This window comes from Lithobates pipiens, unplaced genomic scaffold (genome assembly GCF_037356315.1).
Source record: "Lithobates pipiens isolate NorthernLeopardFrog02 unplaced genomic scaffold, aLitPip1_a1.2 Scaffold_27, whole genome shotgun sequence".
NCBI lineage: Eukaryota > Metazoa > Chordata > Amphibia > Anura > Ranidae > Lithobates > Lithobates pipiens.
In genome coordinates, this window is record NW_027507788.1 from 43,038,632 (window position 1) to 43,057,306 (window position 18,675).

At 45.2% G+C, this 18,675-nt stretch overlaps 1 protein-coding gene across 3 annotated transcripts in view; it reads left to right on the top strand.

Annotated features, from left to right (window-relative positions):
• Positions 1-497: 497 nt before the first annotated feature.
• SLC37A4 (solute carrier family 37 member 4) overlaps positions 498-18,675 on the top strand; it is a 53,918-nt gene continuing 35,740 nt past the window's right edge. The window contains exons 1-2 of one of the 3 annotated variants that reach the window (XM_077456897.1): positions 498-635; positions 11,746-12,219. In XM_077456897.1, the coding sequence (XP_077313023.1) occupies positions 12,066-12,219 (154 nt within the window). In that variant the 5' untranslated portion in view covers positions 498-635; positions 11,746-12,065. Of the gene's footprint in view, positions 636-11,331; positions 11,454-11,745; positions 12,220-18,675 lie in introns of those variants that run through there. The other 2 variants (XM_077456896.1, XM_077456898.1) reach the window with 2 other exon arrangements.

Consider the following 18,675-nt stretch of genomic DNA (forward strand, 5'->3'; position numbering starts at 1 on the left):
ACTCACACATGCTCAGATTCAACTACGAGACGGAAGCTATTGGCTACTGGCTACTGAACTTCCTTTTTCTAGTCCCGTCATACGTGTTGTACGTCACCGTGTTCTTGGCGCAATTTGGTGTGACCGTGTGTAGGCAAGACAGCTTGAGCGAAATCCCTCTCGGAAAACCATCAGAACTTTTTTCGACCAACATTCCGATCGTGTGTATGCGGCATAAGTCTTTGTGCTTGGCAAGTAGAGGCTGCAGCACAGAATAGTAGACGTACCTGCCACCTAGTGGCGAGCTGAATGCATGACACATCTACAGGGATGCCAGGGATGTTTCTATTTAGTTCCCACAGCCTTGTGTATTGGATCTTATCTCTGATCTCTGCTCCTGATTGGTCACTGTCTATTCCGCCAGCGCTGAACACACAAGGCGATACAATGTAAGCGCTCCTCCTCCATTTACTTCCAAAGCCGAGCGGAGGGTAGAGGGCGCTCTATCTCCCCCAATCAGGAACTCGTTCTCGGAGCTACCGAAGGGCCCGCCTTTCTGATCTCATTTGCATATGGAAGATATGGGCGTGGCTGACACCTCCATAGTAGTGTTATGTGGCGGGGAGAGGCGCGGGAGGTGGTCGGTGGAGGGCGAGGTGAGTGACGTGTCCTCCCGGTGTCCGCCCGCCCGCCGGGCCACACATGAGGGCATGACACCCGGATACTTTTATTACTTCTCCATTTCTCTGCCTACCACTCACTGACATTCAGTTTGCAGTCTCACCAGTGGGTGGCGCGCCATTCTTCTCATTAATGAAATGCAGTTGTAGGTGTTGGCAGCCAGGGGGCGCGCCATAGCATCATGCAAAGATCCTGCCACCAACTTAACCCCTTGCTGCCCGGGAGGGGGGGGGGGCATTTTTCATACACTTGTTCAAATCTGCATTTCTATGCTAAAAAAAAATTGGTTAGGACCCCCAAACATTTTCTGGAGATTATAATGGTAGTTGTTGCTATTTTTCATGATGCATAATAGTTGCGCAACCATTTAGCAAACATACGTTTTTAGGAATCAATTCACACACAATATATTTTAGTACCAACAAACATAATATCCACTTTTTTTGGTAAAATGTAAAAGATGGTGTTGTGACGAATGAATAGATACCAAACGTGTCAAGGCTGAAAATTGCACACGCATACAGTACCTACAATTACCCATAGGTGGCGCTTTAAAGGCCTCTACAGCAGGGATATGCAATTAGCGGACCTCCAGCTGCTGCACAACTACAAGTCCCATCATGCTCTGCTTCTGGGTGTCATGCGTGTGGCTGTCAGAGTCTTGCTATGCCTCATGGGACTTGTAGTTCTGCAACAGCTGGAGGTATGGTTGCCACCTCATCCCTTTAAATCTGAGCACATATTAATTACACAGGTTCTGTGGCTGATTAATGTGGTAAATAAACTCACTTGGTGCCTTATCTGCATTTAATTAGCCTCAGAACCTGTGTAATTCAAAGGTGTTCGGGTTTAAAGGGATGAGGTGGAGGTCCCCTAATTGCATATCCCTGCACTACAGGTTATCACGTTAGAGTTGAACGCGTGTTGCTAGAATTGTTGCTCTCTGACATTCGCGGCGATATCGAACATGTAGTGCAATCATTGTTTGCATGAGGTTTGGGGTGATTTGAATTATTTCATTTTTTTTTATAGTTTATTGCTATCACAAGGGGTAGACAACAGCCCTTGTGAGAGCCTGGGCAGTGACAGGTACTCTTTATAATGAGATCAGGGGTCTATAAGATCCCTGATCCCTCCAAGGCAGCCGATGAAACGGAGATCTGTTTGATTGGCTGCTTCCCTGGACTGAAACGCACACCGAAGTGATGAAATCCTCATTACTTCCGGGTTCATTCTTCATTGAGAAGAGGGAAACAGCTGATAGGTATTCCTCGCCTCTGTGTGCCGCCTACCCAGGAACAGCGGTGGAAGGGAGGGGGAGGGGGAGGCCTGTCAGGTGACTGGGCAGCTGTATAAAGCCGCTCAATCACTTTTACTGGCAAGCCCATCACCAGCTCTAAGAAATTATACCAGGATCATAGCTGCAGCCTGGTACAACTGCTTCCTCTGTGTGTGTATGTATGGTACAGTATCTCACAAAAGTAAGTACACCCCTCACATTTTTTGTAAATATTTTATTTTATCTTTTCATGTGACAACACTGAAGAAATTACACTTTGCTACAATGTAAAGTAGTGAGTGTACAGCTTGCATAACAGTGCAATTTTTCTGTCCCCTCAAAATAACTCAACACACAGCTATTAATGTCTAAACCGCTGGCAACAAAAGTGAGTACACCCCTAAGTGAAAATGTACCAATTGGGCCAAAAGTGTCAATATTTTGTGTGCCCACCATTATTTTCCAGCACTGCCTTAACCATCTTGGGCATGGCGTTCACCAGAGCTTCACAGGTTGCCACTGAAGTCCTCTTCCACTCCTCCATGATGACATTACAGAGCTGGTGGATGTTAGAGACCTTGCGCTCCTCTACCTTCTGTTTGAAGATGCCCCACAGATGCTCAATAGGGTTTAGGTCTGGAGACATGCTTGGCCAGTCCATCACCTTTACCCTCAGCTTCTTTAGCAAGGCAGTGGTCTTCTTGGAGGTGTGTTTGGGGTCGTTATCATGTTGCACTACTGCCCTGCGGCCCAGTCTCCGAAGGTAGGGGATCGTGCTTTGATTCAGTATGTCACAGTACATTCAGGACAGGACAGGTTCCACTCAGAGCAGGCCTCGCCATGGTCGACCAAAGAAGTTGAGTGCACGTGCTCAGCGTCATATCCAGAGGTTGTCATTGGGAAATAGATGTATGAGTGCTGCCAGCATTGCTGCTGAGGTTGAAGTGGTGGGGGGTCAGCCCAGAAGGAAGCCTCTTCTAAAGATGATGCACAAGAAAGCCCACAAACAGTTTGCTGAAGACAAGCAGACCAAGAACATGGATTACTGGAACCATGTCCTGTGTTCTGATGAGACCAAGATAAACTTATTTGGTTCAGATGGCGTCAGCCAGGTGAGTGGTACAAAGACAAGTGTGTCTTGCCTACAGTCAAGCATGGTGGTGGGAGTGTCATGGTCTGGGGCTGCATGAGTGCTGCCAGCACTGGGGAGCTACAGTTCATTGAGGGAACCATGAATGCCAACATGTACTGTGATCTACTGAAGCAGAGCATGATCCCCTCCCTTCGGAGACTGGGCAGCAGGGCAGTATTCCAACAAAACGACCCCAAACACAACTCAAAGAAGACTGCTGCCTTGCTAAAGAAGCTGAGGGTAAAGGTGATGGACTGGCCGAGCATGTCTCCAGACCTAAACCCTAACACTAACATCCACCAGCTCCGTGATGTCATCATGGAGGAGTGGAAGAGGACTCCAGTTGTAACCTGTGAAGCTCTGGTGAACTCCATGCCCAAGAGGGTTAAAGCAATGCTGGAAAATAATGGTGGCCAGACAAAATATTGACACTTTAGGCCCAATTTGGACATTTTCACTTAGGGGTGTACTCACTTTTGTTGCCAGCGGTTTAGACATTAATGGCTGTGTGTTGAGTTATTTTGAAGGGACAGCACATCTACACTGTTATACAAGGTGTACACTCACTACTTTACATTGTAGCAAAGTGTCATTTCTTCAGTGTTGTCACATGAAAAGATAGAATAAAATATTTACCAAAATGTGAGGGGTGTACTCACTTTTGTGAGATACTGTAAATATTATGTACTGTATGCATTATTGTAGTTACACATATGCACATTATAATGACACTAATACTCTGGTGACAGGAGAGGGTTAATTTCCAGCCTGCCCGCTCACATTTGCACTGATGCTATTTGTGAAAGGATGTCTGTCTGTCAGCCCCCAGAGCTGAAAAGCTCAGCATGTTTTATATTTAGTCCCCACCATTTAAATGCTGCATTATATTCTTGCTCTTGCCAGTTAGGCATTCAACTTAAAGAGCAAGTAAAACCTTAATGCCCAAAATAACTTGAGTATTTATACTACATTACTGATAGACGTCATACTGTGTTTCACTCATACAATAACATATTACAATGTAAAGTAGTTCACAAACCGCAGGCAGCAAGGTTATGGTCCACATAGTCCAAATACAGTACAGAATCAGCGTGTCTGAACTGTGATATTTGCGGTAATTAGCTCAGTGGTAAAAACATTTTTTAGTGAGTGTCTGTTTCACAATATGTTTTATTGGGGTTTCCCAATAGTTTTTTTTTTTTTTGTTTACAATAAACCAGGCATAATAAAGGAGTGCGAGTGTGTCAAAACAAAACATTCAACAATAGAAAATCCCGGTTGCATGGTAAGATGCTCCATGCCAGTCTGAACTGTGGTTTAAGGCTTGTCAGGCCACTTTTCTTTAACAAAATTCAAATTCAAATTAAAATTCATCAAAAAATCAGTTGCCTGGGCAGTGGTTTTCACCATACAAAAAAAAAAACGAGATGAAAAACTTTGCCATGTGGCTTTGTCTTCAGCGGTGCCACTGCTTGGGCCTTAAAGCTTGACTTTTGCCTGGTCCCTCTGGGCATCTTACACAGTACCTCTGTGTTCATTCAGCTTTTCAGCTCTGGGGGCTGACGGATAGAGCCGCTAGCAATAATCCCAGTGTTCTCCCAGCAGGGGCAGCTTCCCCCCTCCCCCCTGGGAGAAAACAATAGCTCCATGGGAGGAAGTCCCCCATCAACAATTACTGTGTTGATGGGGGGGGATCCAGCAAATATTCTGGATGAAAGAAAAATCGCTCATCTATGGCCAAATTAAGTCTGAGGGGTAGATGGAGGAATAGCTGTAATACTAGCTAATACTAATAATAGCCACTGGTGCTGTAATCTTCTCTCTGATGCTCTTGGTTGTTGGTGGGCCATCAGCATTGTCACAATGCAGGGCTGCTGGTCATGCATTGTACATGATGAGGCCAGAATGTGACTGCTGATGGAGCACCCAAGAGAAGAGGCATCAGGAGACATACAATGTAGTGTAAGCCTGACAATCTTTCCTCTGTCCCTAGACTTAAAGCAGAGCTCCACCTAAAAGGGAAGGTTCTGCTTGTCTGCCTCCCCTCCGCTGCCACATTTGGCACCTTTGGGGGGTACCTGGTTTTGACAGGTACCTGCTCCCACTTCTGGCTCAGTTCACTGTGGCAAACTGAGCCAGAAGTTCGCCCCCCCCCCCCTCCCCTTGCAGCCTTCTGGGACATTTCACAGGTCTCAGAAGACTGCGGCCCATTTACAAATAGCAACGCGCTTCACTGCCGGTTTCCCTTAGTCAAGATGGCGGCGCCAGCACCCGATTGCCGAGTGAAGAATTGGTTCAGGTGAGAACATCGCGGGATGCCTGGGCAGGTAAGTGCCCTAATATTAAAAGTCAGCAGCTAAAATTACAGTTTTTGGAGCCCCCCTTTAACAAGCATTTAACCTTTACAATGCAGAGAGGCCCCATTACAAGCGTATTTTTTTCTGCTGCTTTTAGTTTGCCTTTTAATATAAACAACAAAAACTGTTTTCAAGCTATGAAGTTATCAGTTACTATGATAATAGTCAGTGACCTCACTCTCCTGTACACACTCTCCTTACAACAAGCACATAATATCAATAAATAATCTGAAGGTTCCTGCAAGTCTCTATTAACATGTTGGTATCCTAACTTGGAACAAGGCTGGTATAAGGGATCCCTGTGGATGTGGTTCCTGTTTCCACATGGTGTGGCTGGAGTCACATACAATGCCTTGCAAAAGTATTCACCTATTTTGTTACATTACAGCCTTTAGTTCAATGTTGTTTTTTAATCTGAATTATATGTGATGGATCAGAACACAATAGCCTAAGTTGATGAAGTAAAATTAGAAAAATATATACATAAAAGTATTTTTCAGAAATAAAAAAATTATAATTGGCAAGTGCGTATGTATTCACCCCCTTTGTTATGGAGCCCATAAAAAGCTCTGGTGCAACCAATTGCCTTCAGAAGTCACATAATTAGTGAAATGATGTCCACCTATATGCAATCCAAGTGTCACATAATCTGTCATTACATATACACCTTTTTGAAAGGCCCCAGAGGCTGCAACACCTAAGCATGAGACACCACTAACCAAACACTGCCATGAAGACCAAGGAACTCTCCAAACAAGTAAGGGACAATGTTGTTGAGAAGTACAAGTCAGGGTTAGGTTATAAAAAAAAATATCCAAATCTTTGATGATCCCTAGGAGCTCCATCAAATCTATCATAACCAAATGGAAAGAATATGGCACAACAGCAAACCTGCCAAGAGACGGCCGCACACCAAAACTCACAGACCGGGCAAGGAGGGCATTATCCAGAGAGACAGCACAGAGACGTATGGTAACCCTGGAGGAGCTGCAGAGTTCCACAGCAGAGACTGGAGTATCTGTACATAGGATGACAATAAGCTGTACGCTCCATAGAGTTGGGCTTTATGGCCATAAGAAAGCCATTACGTTCAGCAAAAAACAAAATGGCACGTTTTGAGTTCGCGAAAAGACACGTGGGAGACTTCTAAAATGTATGAAGGAAGATGTTCTGATCTGATGACACTAAAATGTAACTTTTTGGCCATCAAAGAAAACGCTATGTCTGGCGCAAACCCAACACATCACATCACCCAAAGAACACCATGTGTGGCAGCATCATGCTGTGGGGATATTTTTCAGCGGTTGGGACTGGGAAACTGGTCAGAGTTGCGGTAAAGATGGATGGTGCTAAATGCAGGGATATGCTTGAGCAAAACCTGTACCACTCTGTGTGTGATTTAGGGCTAGGACGGAGGTTCACCTTCCAGCAGGGCAATGACCCCAAACACACTGGTAAAGCAACACTTGGATGGTTTAAGGAGAAACATGTGAATGTGTTGGAATGGTCAAAGCCCAGACCTCAATCCAATAGAAAATCTGTGGTCAGACTTAAAGATTGCTGTTCACAAGCGCAAACCATCCAACTCGAAGGAGCTGGAGCAGTTTTGCAAGGAGGAATGGGCAAATATCCTGGTGAAGAGATGTGCCAAGCTCATAGAGACTTATCCAAAGCGACTTGGAGCTGTGATAGCCGCAAAAGTTGGCTCTACAAAGTATTGACTTTAGGGGGGTGAATAGTTATGCGCATTGACTTTTTCTGTTATTTTGTCCTATTTGTTGTTTGCTTCACAAAAAATAAAACATCTTCCAAGTTGTGGACATGTTCTGTAATTAAATTATGCAAATCCTCAAACAATCCATGTTTAATTCCAGGTTGTGAGGCAACAAAACACGAGAAATGCCAGCGGGGGTGAATACTTTTGCAAGGCACTGTAGGTTGGAGGTAATCATTATTGCTTACCAGAACATATGCAGGCAGTGCCTTCCTTCCCTGAGTATTTTGTGATCTGTTTCTGGAGGGATTTCCTGAGCTTATTATTTCTGATTCCTGCCCTGGAGACCTTGAATGGAGTATGTATTGTCCCTATGAAATTATTCACCCTCTTGGGATGTTTGTATTTTTTTTGTCATAAAACTTGGAATCTTTTACTCCGAGCAATTAACACTTTCATTTAATTTAAAATAAACATACAGATCAGCTTTTCTTTTTCATCTCATTCCACAGGCTACACATTTGTTCAGCAATACAGCAAGGCGTACTAAATTTACATAATTGGAAACGGAAAAAAGCTTGTTCAACTGTGTCCTATTGTCTTTATAGGCGGTGAGCTGTGGATCTGGTTTGGCCTGTCCATGTAGCCTTGCACACAGTTAACACCTATGTCAATTTTGTTTTGTTCTCAGCTTTGTAGCACAAAGTGTAATCTGTTCCAAAAACATTTTGTGGAATTTGTCCCTTGTGAGAGTTCCCTGGACCTCTAAACTCTGAACCAATTCCACTTTCAACGGGTTGATCAATAGTTTTTCGACAAAGGGTCACAGCTGTGCATAAAAGGAAAAGATCGGTACAAAACATAACTGCACAGGGAAACATAGCTGTCAAATCCATGAAAGACTGACATTTATAAAAGAAAAAAAGCAGACAAAGACGCCATGACTAACACCAGACAGCAGTCGGATCCTGCAAATTCCTATAACAAATGTGCATGATTAACCCTTTCCCGCTGAGCGTACGCAGATGTGCGTACTCGGCTTCCGGGGGGTATACCGGGATGATGCCCGCACCTGCAGGCATCATCCCGGTACTGTTTTTTTCAGCAGGCGATTGGCTATCCAGGCATAACAACCGATGCGGCTAAAAGCCGCTCGGCTGTTATGCCGGAGGAGCGGGAGGGGACGTCCCCCCTTCCCGCCGCTGTTACCGGTGCTCCCGCTCGATCGGGAGCATTGATTCAAGTTGCGCTGCCTCCGGCTGCTGGGGAGGAACTGGAACGAAGCCGTAATCGGCTTCGTTCCAGTCTCCTCATAGTAAACACAAAAGCGACGTCATGACGTCACTTCCCGTTTACTCGGCTGCCAATGGCGCCGGTTTTAAAAAGATATACGGTATTCAGAATCGCAGTTTTCGGCGATCTGAATACATTGAAGTGTAAAGGAGGGGTGGGGGGTCTTTTAGACCCCCGATCCCTCCATAAAGAGTACCTGTCACCACCTATTACTGTCACAAGGGATGTTTACATTCCTTGTGACAGCAATAAAAGTGATCAAATTTTTATTTTTATTTTAAAACGATTTAGTAATTTTAAAATAAATAATAAAAATTTTTTTTTTAAAGCGCCCGCCGTCCCCGCGAGCTTGCGAAGCAAAGAAAACGCATAGGGAAGTCGCGCCCGCGTATGTAAACGGTGTTCAAATCACACATGTGAGGTGTCGCCGCGATCGTCAGAGTGAGAGCAATAATTCTAGCACTAGACCTCCTCTGTAACGCTAATCTGGTAACCGTAAAATAATTTAAAGCGTCGCCTATTGAGATTTTTAGGTACCGTACTTTGTCATCAATCCACAAGTGCGCGCAATTATAAAGCGTGACATGTTTGGTATCTATTTACTCGGCGTAACATTATCTTTCACATTACGCAAAAAAATTGGGCTAATTTTACTGTTTTTTTTTTTTTTTTAATTCATGAGTGTCCCTTTTCCCAAAAAGTTGCGTTTAAAACACCGCTGCGCAAATACCGTGTGACATAAAATATTGCAACAATCGCCGTTTTATTCTCTAGAGTCTCTGCTAAAAAAATATATATAATGTTTGGGGGTTCAAAGTAATTTTCTAGCAAAAAATATGGATTTTAACTTGTAAACACCAAATTCCAAAAATAGGCTTAGTCATGAAAGGGTTAAAGGGTAACTTTTAATTTAACTTTTATTATGTAAGGTCAACTTCAACCTCAACCCCCCCCCACCCCCATTTTATCTTGGACTTCTCTCTCCCCGCTCATATTAAAGAGGAAGTAAACCCTGATGGGTTTACTTCCTCTTTGATTGCCTGCAAAGGTAAAGCGTAATGGACTACTATGCATCGAAAATCCTGTGGTGAATGTGCCCCTGAAGTGGCAGTTCAGGGGTGCCGTACAATCACTGGGAGTGAAGGTCACTTTTATTTATGACACCATGGTCACTTCACCAAACACAGGTTTTTCACACCTGCCTCTAGGGCCGAGCCTTTTGGCTAGGACCAGGGGAAATTTTTATTCCTGGCCCTGTGTGTCTCCCAGAAGACAGGCGAGGGGGGAGGAGGAGGGGTCGGACATGGTGTAGATCGCCGCGGATACTTCAGCGATCTTTCGCCAGAAGTAGGAGCAAATACCTGTATTAGACATGTATGTGCTCCCCCTCTCCCCCCTGAAACGTGCCAAATGTGATACCGGAGATGGGGAGGAATTGGGACAGCGGAAGTTAAATTTTTGGATGGAACTCCGCTGTAAGCAACTGTAGGCTGCAACATAACAAAATTGCAGAAATTTTGAGCAGGTCTGAAAAGTTTATAAGAAAAGAACATATATATTTATTCTAGGAACTAAAACAACCAGCAGCTGTACACTATAACCTAGAAACCCGCCACAATCACAATATAAAAATAAAATGCCGTCTGTGCAATGAAACAATATGCATGAACAATAAGAATACAAACAACCTAAATCTTAAACTTATGTATTATGCATTAAGTGCATTAAAACGTAATGCACTTACATTAAAATGATAGAGTTCAGGCATGTAGGAATATTCCTCTGAACTCTACTATTTGTATGTAAGTGCATTACTTTTTAATAAATTGGATGTTGATACAGTATCACACTATGTTTCCTACATCCTCTGGTATCAAGCTCCATTGATGGGTGTCTAATATTGCTTACTGGGGACCTTCCGATATACATCATCTGCGGTCACTAGAGAGGATATCCGGTGTCTTATCATATAAGGTCCCCCATCAGATAGCGTCCGCTGTGTACTGCGCATGCGCAGTACACAGCAACACAGATTCCGAAAATTGACGAGGATGAACGGCGCCTGCGCCGTGAGTCCAGGTTCTATCCCCACTATCCACGTGGACATAGAGTAGGAATATAAAAAAGCCGAGCGCAGCGAGGCCGAGCCTGAAGCATGGTGAGCGAAGCTCGCCCGCGAGGGGCCCTCTAATATTCACAACCCTATGTCCGCTTGGATGGTGGGGCTACCACCTCCACTCACGGCGCACGCACCGTTCAGCTTTGGAGATTTTCCGAAGCTTCGTCTGCTCCGTACTGCGCATGCACAGTACGACGCGGACACTATATGATGGCCGGACACTATATGGCACAACACCGGGTTTCCCTTTAGTGGATCATAGTTCTGACCAAGCGCTGTTTGACCTCCCTGAGTAAAGGGGGTCACTGGCTTTCTGGTAAACCTCCATCTTAGTTTTGGTGATGGGTGTCACGCCGCCGGGTGTTTGATCTTCATTTTCAACACACTGTCTATCTCTCTTCATGGGATTTCCTATATGGACTTTAGTTCTACATATTTTTGCACATGATTGCACTTTATTATATATCATAACACTGTTAAAAATATATATATTTCATAAATCACACATATTGATTGCACTTTATTTACATAAGTTCAAGATTTAGGTCTTTTGTATTCTTATTGATAACACATTATTTCATTGCACAGACTGCACTTTATTAGCTTAGTGCTGCACTTTATTTTTTTTACTGAATACTTTATGACTGCACTGTATATGCAAACATGGAAGTCCATGAAGCTACATGGGTACAGGGCCATATGTACCTCCCTGAACACACACTTTCCCTGCCTGGGGCGGTGCATACAGCCTGTAAGCATGTAGCCTCTTGGATTTGTGTATATATACATGCTCCACCACCTTTGCATACTGCTACTGTGACTCCCTGGAGAAAAATGCGGTTGTTCCGGTGACAACTGGAATTTTGGGCTTTTCCTGACCTCCATTCCCAGTGATTATGGTAACTAAGACAAGCAGAGTGTGACTCCTCCTAGTGTTGCTGGGCTTATCTATCTAAAGATAACAATAAGGTTTGGTTTTGGATACACTTTAATGCTAAGTAGGTTCTAACAATCGATTGTTTTCTTTATCATTAACTTGCTTTTCAAATGTCTGTTTACAATTAATGTATCTCTGATCGATCTTTGCCCTTCTGTATCATTGTGACAAATGTTAGAGGTAAACAACTGTTAGTTGCAATGTTAAATTCCTTTGCTGTCACTTAAAACCTCTTCTCTCTTCTGTCCCTGCAGGGTAATGTATGGTGTGACGCCTCTGTTAATCATTCTCCCTGAAGTATTTTTGCTGCCAGCCTTATAGAAAACAAGGAGCAAACTCACTACTCAGCAGAATGCCCTGAAGAGATTGGCAGACTCCTTTCCCCTCCTCGGACCTTCTCTACTTACAGCTCATCGGGCTTGTTCTGTGCTCTCTCTTCTCGCTGGGAAGTCTATTGGCTATATGTGAGCTGCGTTGATAATATCTGCATCTATAGGCTGAGTACTCGGAGAAGAGCTTTTACCATTTTTAAATGAATTACTGGAACTAATTTACAAATCTCCACGTGGACACAATGGGGCAGCAGGGACAGGGATATGGCTACTACAGGACAGTCATTTTTAGTGCCATGTTTATGGGATATACTTTATACTATTTTAATCGTAAGACATTCTCTTTTGTCATGCCATCTATAATGCAAGAAATCAAGCTTGACAAGGATGATTTGGGTGAGTTGTTTCTGTACATTTTTTTTTCTGCAAACAGGCCAGATAATGTTTCCATAACTGCACTTTATATATAGTCATTTTAGTTTTCTGTATATGTAGCTTTAATGTTCTTTTTAATGTACACTGTATGCTAAATTTGTAAAGATCATGCAATGCAGAACCTGTAGCCCAAACCTGAATTTGGCTGTATAAGCCCTTGTACACACGGTTGGACATTCTGACAACCAAATCCGTTGGATTTTGTCCGACGGATTTTGTCCGAAACTGTTGCATACACACGGTTGGACAAAGTTGTCAGAAAATCTGATCGTTCAGAACGTGGTGACGTTATTTCATTACGACGGGACTACGTTCAGGCTAGTAGCCAATAGCTTTGGTCTAGGAATTTGATCTGAGCATGTGTGGCACTTTGTCCGATCGGAATTCTCTACACATGATCGGACAAAGTCTGATCGGATCATGTTGTCAGAAAATTTTATAGCCCAGCTCTAAAACTTTGTTTGGAAACAGTCCGATGGAGCCCACACACGGTCGGATTATCCGACAACACAGTCCGATCGGACATTTTCCGTCAGAATGTCCGACCATGTGTACAAGGGCTAAAAATGCAGGTCTGTTTGATTTAAATATGTTTTAACACCCTCTCTGCCGTATAATACCTGAAAAAACATAGCAGAATTTAAAATGAAAATAATTAAGTGCTATACACCATACAAATAAATCCGCATTCTTGGTTCACATTTAATATTTTAGATGCCTTGATATGGGGTTTACCTTTTGCAAAGAACAGTCTCATCTTTTTTCTAATGCCGCGTACACGCGATCGGAATTTCAGCCAGCAAAAGACCGATGAGAGCTTTTCATCGGTAAATGCGGCCGTGTGTATGCTCCATCGGAATTTAGCTGTTCGAATTTCCACCAGCAAAAAATTGATAGCATGTTCTCAATTTTCCCGATGGAAAAACCTAGTGTGTACGCAATTCCGACACGCCAAAAATTCACACATGCTCAGATTCAACTAGGAGATGGAAGCTATTGGCTACTGGTTATTGAACTTCCTTTTTCTAGTCCCCTCGTACATGTTGTACGTCACCGTGTTCTTGACAGTCGGAAATTGGTGTGACCATGTGTATGCAAGGCAGTTTCAGCGAAGTCCCATTGGAATTCCGTCAGAGCTTTTTCCGACGAGAATTCCGATCGTGTGTATGCGGCATCAGACAGATTTTGTATAGGAATGCTGCCTGAAGTGGAACTTTTAATTATTTTCTTATTTCCTGGAGTAGTGCCCCTCCAGGTTGGACTGGCTCATGCTCTCACGACACTTTCGCTATTTAACTGCAGATAAGAGTGATGTACCAATAGCCATGGCAGCTTCTATGGGGCTTGGGGTGAAAGGAGCCCATTAGGGGGGGCTATTTAAACATAGAAAATGCATGTGCGTGTGAAGATAACGCATATCAATTACTTTAGTATTAAGGATTGCAGAGTTTGCTAATGAAACTGACCTTCTACTCCCTGTGACATTTCCGTCCAAGAGCTGACGTCAGACATACAGGAGGAGACATCTGAATAGTTGTCACTAGTAACAGATCTCCTTTACAGGCTTTGCAGTAAGGAGAATTTGTTTCACTGTCTTAATAGTCAACCTGGCCAGCACTCAGGGGAGGGCTGGCAGCACTCAGGGGAGGGCTGGCAGCCTTAGGCCTGGGGGGCAAGTCCAGTCAAGTGGCCCATTGAACCCCAGAATCAGCTGACCATCCATCTACACCACATTTCCCGTACAGAGAGGGAGGGAGACTGCTCCACATTGCCCCAGAGAGAGAGAGAGAGAGACTGCTTGACACTGCCGGTCACTCTCTGTGCAGGCAGTGTGAAGCGGTCACTCTCTCTGTGCAGGCAGTGTGAAGCGGTCACTCTCTGTGCAGGCAGTGTGAAGCGGTCTCATTCTGTGTGGGCAGTGTGAAGTGGTCACTCTCTGTGCGGGCAGTGTGAAGCGGTCACTCTCTGTGTGGGCAGTGTGAAGCGGTCACTCTCTGTGTAGGCAGTATGAAGCAGTCACTTTCTGTGTGCAGGCAGTATGAAGCAGTCACTCTTTATGCGGGCAGGGTGAAGCAGTCACTCTCTCTGTGCAGGCAGTGTGAAGCAGTCGCTCTCTGTGCAGGTAGTGTGAAGCAGTCACTCTGTGCAGGCAGTGTGAAGCGGTCACTCTCTCTGTGCAGGCAGTGCAAAGCGGTCACTCTCTGTGTAGGCAGTGTGAAGCGGTCACTCTCTGTGCAGGCAGTGTGAAGCGGTCACTCTCTGTGCGGGCAGTGTGAAGCGGTCACTCTCTGTGCGGGCAGTGTGAAGCGGTCACTCTCTGTGTGGGCAGTGTGAAGCGCTCACTCTCTGTGTGGGCAGTGTGAAGCAGTTACTCTCTCTGTGCAGGCAGTGTGAAGCGGTCACTCTCTCTGTGCAGGCAGTGTGAAGCGGTCACTCTTTGTGTGGGCAGTGTGAAGCGGTCACTCTCTGTGCAGGCAGTGTGAAGCGGTCACTCTCTGTGCAGGCAGTGTGAAGCGGTCACTCTCTGTGCAGGCAGTGTGAAGCGGTCACTTTCTGTGCAGGCAGTGTGAAGCGGTCACTCTCTCTGTGCAGGCAGTGTGAAGCGGTCACTCTTTGTGTGGGCAGTGTGAAGCGGTCACTCTCTGTGTGGGCAGTGTGAAGCGGTCACTCTCTGTGCGGGCAGTGTGAAGCAGTCACTCTCTGTGTGGGCAGTGTGAAGCGGTCACTCTCTGTGCGGGGAGTGTGAAGCAGTTACTCTCTCTGTGCAGGCAGTGTGAATCGGTCACTCTCTGTGCAGGCAGTGTGAAGCGGTCACTTTCTGTGCAGGCAGTGTGAAGCGGTCACTCTCTCTGTGCAGGCAGTGGGAAGGGGTCACTCTCTGTGCAGGCAGTGTGGAGCAGTCACTTCCTGTGGGGGAAATCATTTTGGAGCAGTCTCCCAGAGAGAGACTGCATGATTGCCCCAGAGAGACTGAGAAAAAGAGCTTGCCCCTTCCCCACACCCAGTAAAAAGACCAATAAGACTGCAGGAAGGTGAAGACTAAAGACTGTTCTGTCACTGCCGCCACACTAAGTGCTACCTGTGGAGTCTGGAGCTTCTCTGGTGAGTGAGCACCACACCACTGGGCAAGCCAAGCCAGCAGAGTAGCCGAGAGTCACAGCGAGTTCAGCAGACTAAACATGCAAGTCCTGCTTTCTCCCTGGCATGACCACCATATTCACCAGGGTGCAGGCTCCTCCTGTGTCAATTGCGGGTAGTGAGAAAAGCACATGCAGGTGCACACCCTGGGGCACCAGCCAGATTAAGGGCATCGTGGGCCTGGTGCTGCAGTGGAGCAGGTTTAGGAGTGGCAGGAATATGAGGCAAGTAATGTCATTTCCCAGCTCTCCTCTTACTGGCCACCCTTCCCATGTTTCCAGGAGCCTGTGCTAGCTTGTGCCCAGACTTGGTCGGAGTCACACAGGTGTAATGCTAGTGAAGCCTGGCACTTGATTTACTAAGCATCCATAAGTGCCGTGTGTGGGTGTGTGCTCTGAGGTGAAAGTTTTCAAGCCATCAGAATACAGTGATCACTGCTGGCAGCCAGCAGTGATCACAAAAAAAAGAAATAAAGACAAGCTGGTTGTATTGTCAGTTGATAGATCGAATTCTGTGCAGCCAGTCTGCACATAGATTGATTGAAATTTCTGCTGAACAGGCAGAATTTCAATCTGTCTATGGTGGCCTAAGTCCACCAGTCTCTGTTTAATAATATCATCAAATCTTCTGAAAGGAGCGCTCCACTTAGGTGTAGAAATTCACTTTGAACTCCACCTTATTTCCAGAACTCTTTTTAGGGTCCTTTCACACTGAAGGCGCTTTACAGGCGTTTTAGTGCTAAAAATAGCGCCTGTAAACTGCCTCTCATGCCACCCCAGTGTGAAAGCCCCGAGTGCCCTCACAATGGGGCGGTGCGCTTGTAGGACATTCTGAAAAGTCCTGCAAGCAGCATTATTGGGGCAGTTTGGGAGAGGTGCCCTGCCCACTGAAATGAGCAACACAGGCGGTTTTAACTCTTTCTTGAGCTGCTAGTGGGTTTTAAAAGTGCCTCGCTAGCGCTGCTAAAATGAGCAATGCTTTACCACTACTGCCCACACTGCCCCAGTGTGAAAGTACCCTTGGATATTAGATGTGCAAACAATAAGGTGAGAGCACATCTAATACCTACAGAGAGTAATTGAAATGAGGTGGAGTTCAAAGTGAACCGTATAATTACCTGCAGGGATTGGCATTTAGAGGGTTAAAACAGGCAGGGATGAAATGTAATATCAACTCCTCACTGCCTGTCAAATGCCTCTGAAAAGTGACCTGAGCATGGATCACTTTTTAGAGGAGTGGCTGCTGCAAGTGAATACAAGCCTTTAGTGTGCTGCAGTGCGAGTGTACTGGCGGCTTTCACAGTCCCCCAGACTTCTTTTAGGTTGCACATTTTTGCTGCATTTTCTGGAATTGCACCAAAGATGCAGCATGCAGGACATTTTGTGCACTTTCAGAACATGCAGTAAAAATGTGCAGCCTCTATGGGACCAGGGACAACATGCAGGAAGACTGCCAGAACACCAGCACTGCAGCCAAACCGCAGCATTCCAGTGTGAGCCCACATCATACCACCTAGAAGGTACTGCTCAGGCTGCTAGAAGAAGAAAAAAAACTCTTTGGCTGCAGAGTGGGGGAGGGAGGAGGAGCTCACTTACTTGGATGGTCTCAGCCTCCCAGGAGCCTCACTGGATTCCAGCCGACTGCTCAGATTGAACTTTCCCGCCCACACATCCTCCTCACAGACAGCACACGGGCTGCCCCGGAGTGTGGGCGGGGAAAGAAGCAGGTCCTGCCTCTACCAGCCAATGGTGTGGAGGAGGGAGGGGCTGGGCGGGGCTGTGCTGTGTAACACAGACTGTCAGCCCTGAAATGAAGACATCGCTGGATCACAGTACTGGACTCGGCCAGCTCAAGATCTGCGCATGTGTGCTCTTGAGCTGATGGCAAAGCAGCCTTTGCCACAGCATATCAGAGCAGCCCAGGGGGCAATTGCATCCCTGCCCCCCAGCCCAGCCCTCCCCTGCCAGCACTGAAATGAACCCAGCCTTGCTCAAGCTGTATAAATTCCAGCACTATGGGGTTGATTTACTAAAGGCAAAAGGACTGTGCAGTTGCTCAATAGCTTAGTGAATGAGATAAAGCTTCACTTTACAATAAATACCTAATCACATGCAAAGAAATAAAAAAAGAAGAAAACCATATTTTTGCGTGTACATGATTGGATGATGGAAGTCAGCAGGGCTCCCCCTCATTTACTAAGCTCTGGAGCAACTGCACTTGCAAAAGTGCACAGTCTATTTACCTTTAGTAAATCAACCCCCCATTGGATGTAAACCCCATCAACATTTTGCTATGGGACCCCAAGATTTGTAGTTATGCCCCTGTGTGGCCTCTCTGTAAAGGGGGGACATTAAATGGACACTCAGGCAGAGGCAACAAAGCCGTCATCAGCTCTGCCAAAGAAGCAGAAACTGTTGGGAATCTGGCTCCAGCACACTGATTTCTGTATGTCAGCCACAAGAAGAAGTCAAGTTTTGGCTTTAAGCTCACTTTGTATTTATATTTCTTCCTCTGATGCTTGGAAGGCATGAAGAACCAGTTCAAATCATGCTCATGTTTTACCATTTTTAGACGATTTTAGAAATACACACATAATGCAGAGTGTGTCCTTTACACAGGATTCTTGGAACATTATGAGTTTTCATATTATGGGTCACTCTTCTAAATCCCTCATTTGTATGTCTACATTTGAGCTTGAGGTATTGAACTCGGCAAGAAAAAAGCCTGGAAAATACAAAACAAATAAAGTTATAAGATAGTGGAGGGTAGACAAGACAGGGACTCAAAGTACCTTACCAGGTTGAAGGTCAGCTTTAAAAAGTGTGTTTGTTTGTTTTTTTGGACATATTAAAAGCAGTATTAAACCTAGAAGCAAATATTGCTTATATCATAGCTTATTGGTGTATCTAAATGTGCTAAACACTCCCCTCCCCCCAGACTGACTTTGCTGCTGTGCTCCTTCATCCAGAGTGGAGGCACTCTAATACAGGAGATGTGTTTCTGGCCAGATCACCAGGTGAAAACTGAGGGGGGGGGGAGCCTAAAAAACGAAAACTAATGTAGCCACCACATTTAATGATTGGTAAGCTGCAATATTAAATTTTTTATTTTGTGTTTAATACCGCTTTTACAAGCCAAAGGTAGCTAGCACGAGAAGTTCATTGTTCAGGTGTAAAATGGACAAAATAAAAGAAATATCTGAATTATAATACCAAGGACCTAATAAGGAACAGGACCATCCTTGCCAGATCAGCTTCCCTCATTTTGGGAATAGAGGCA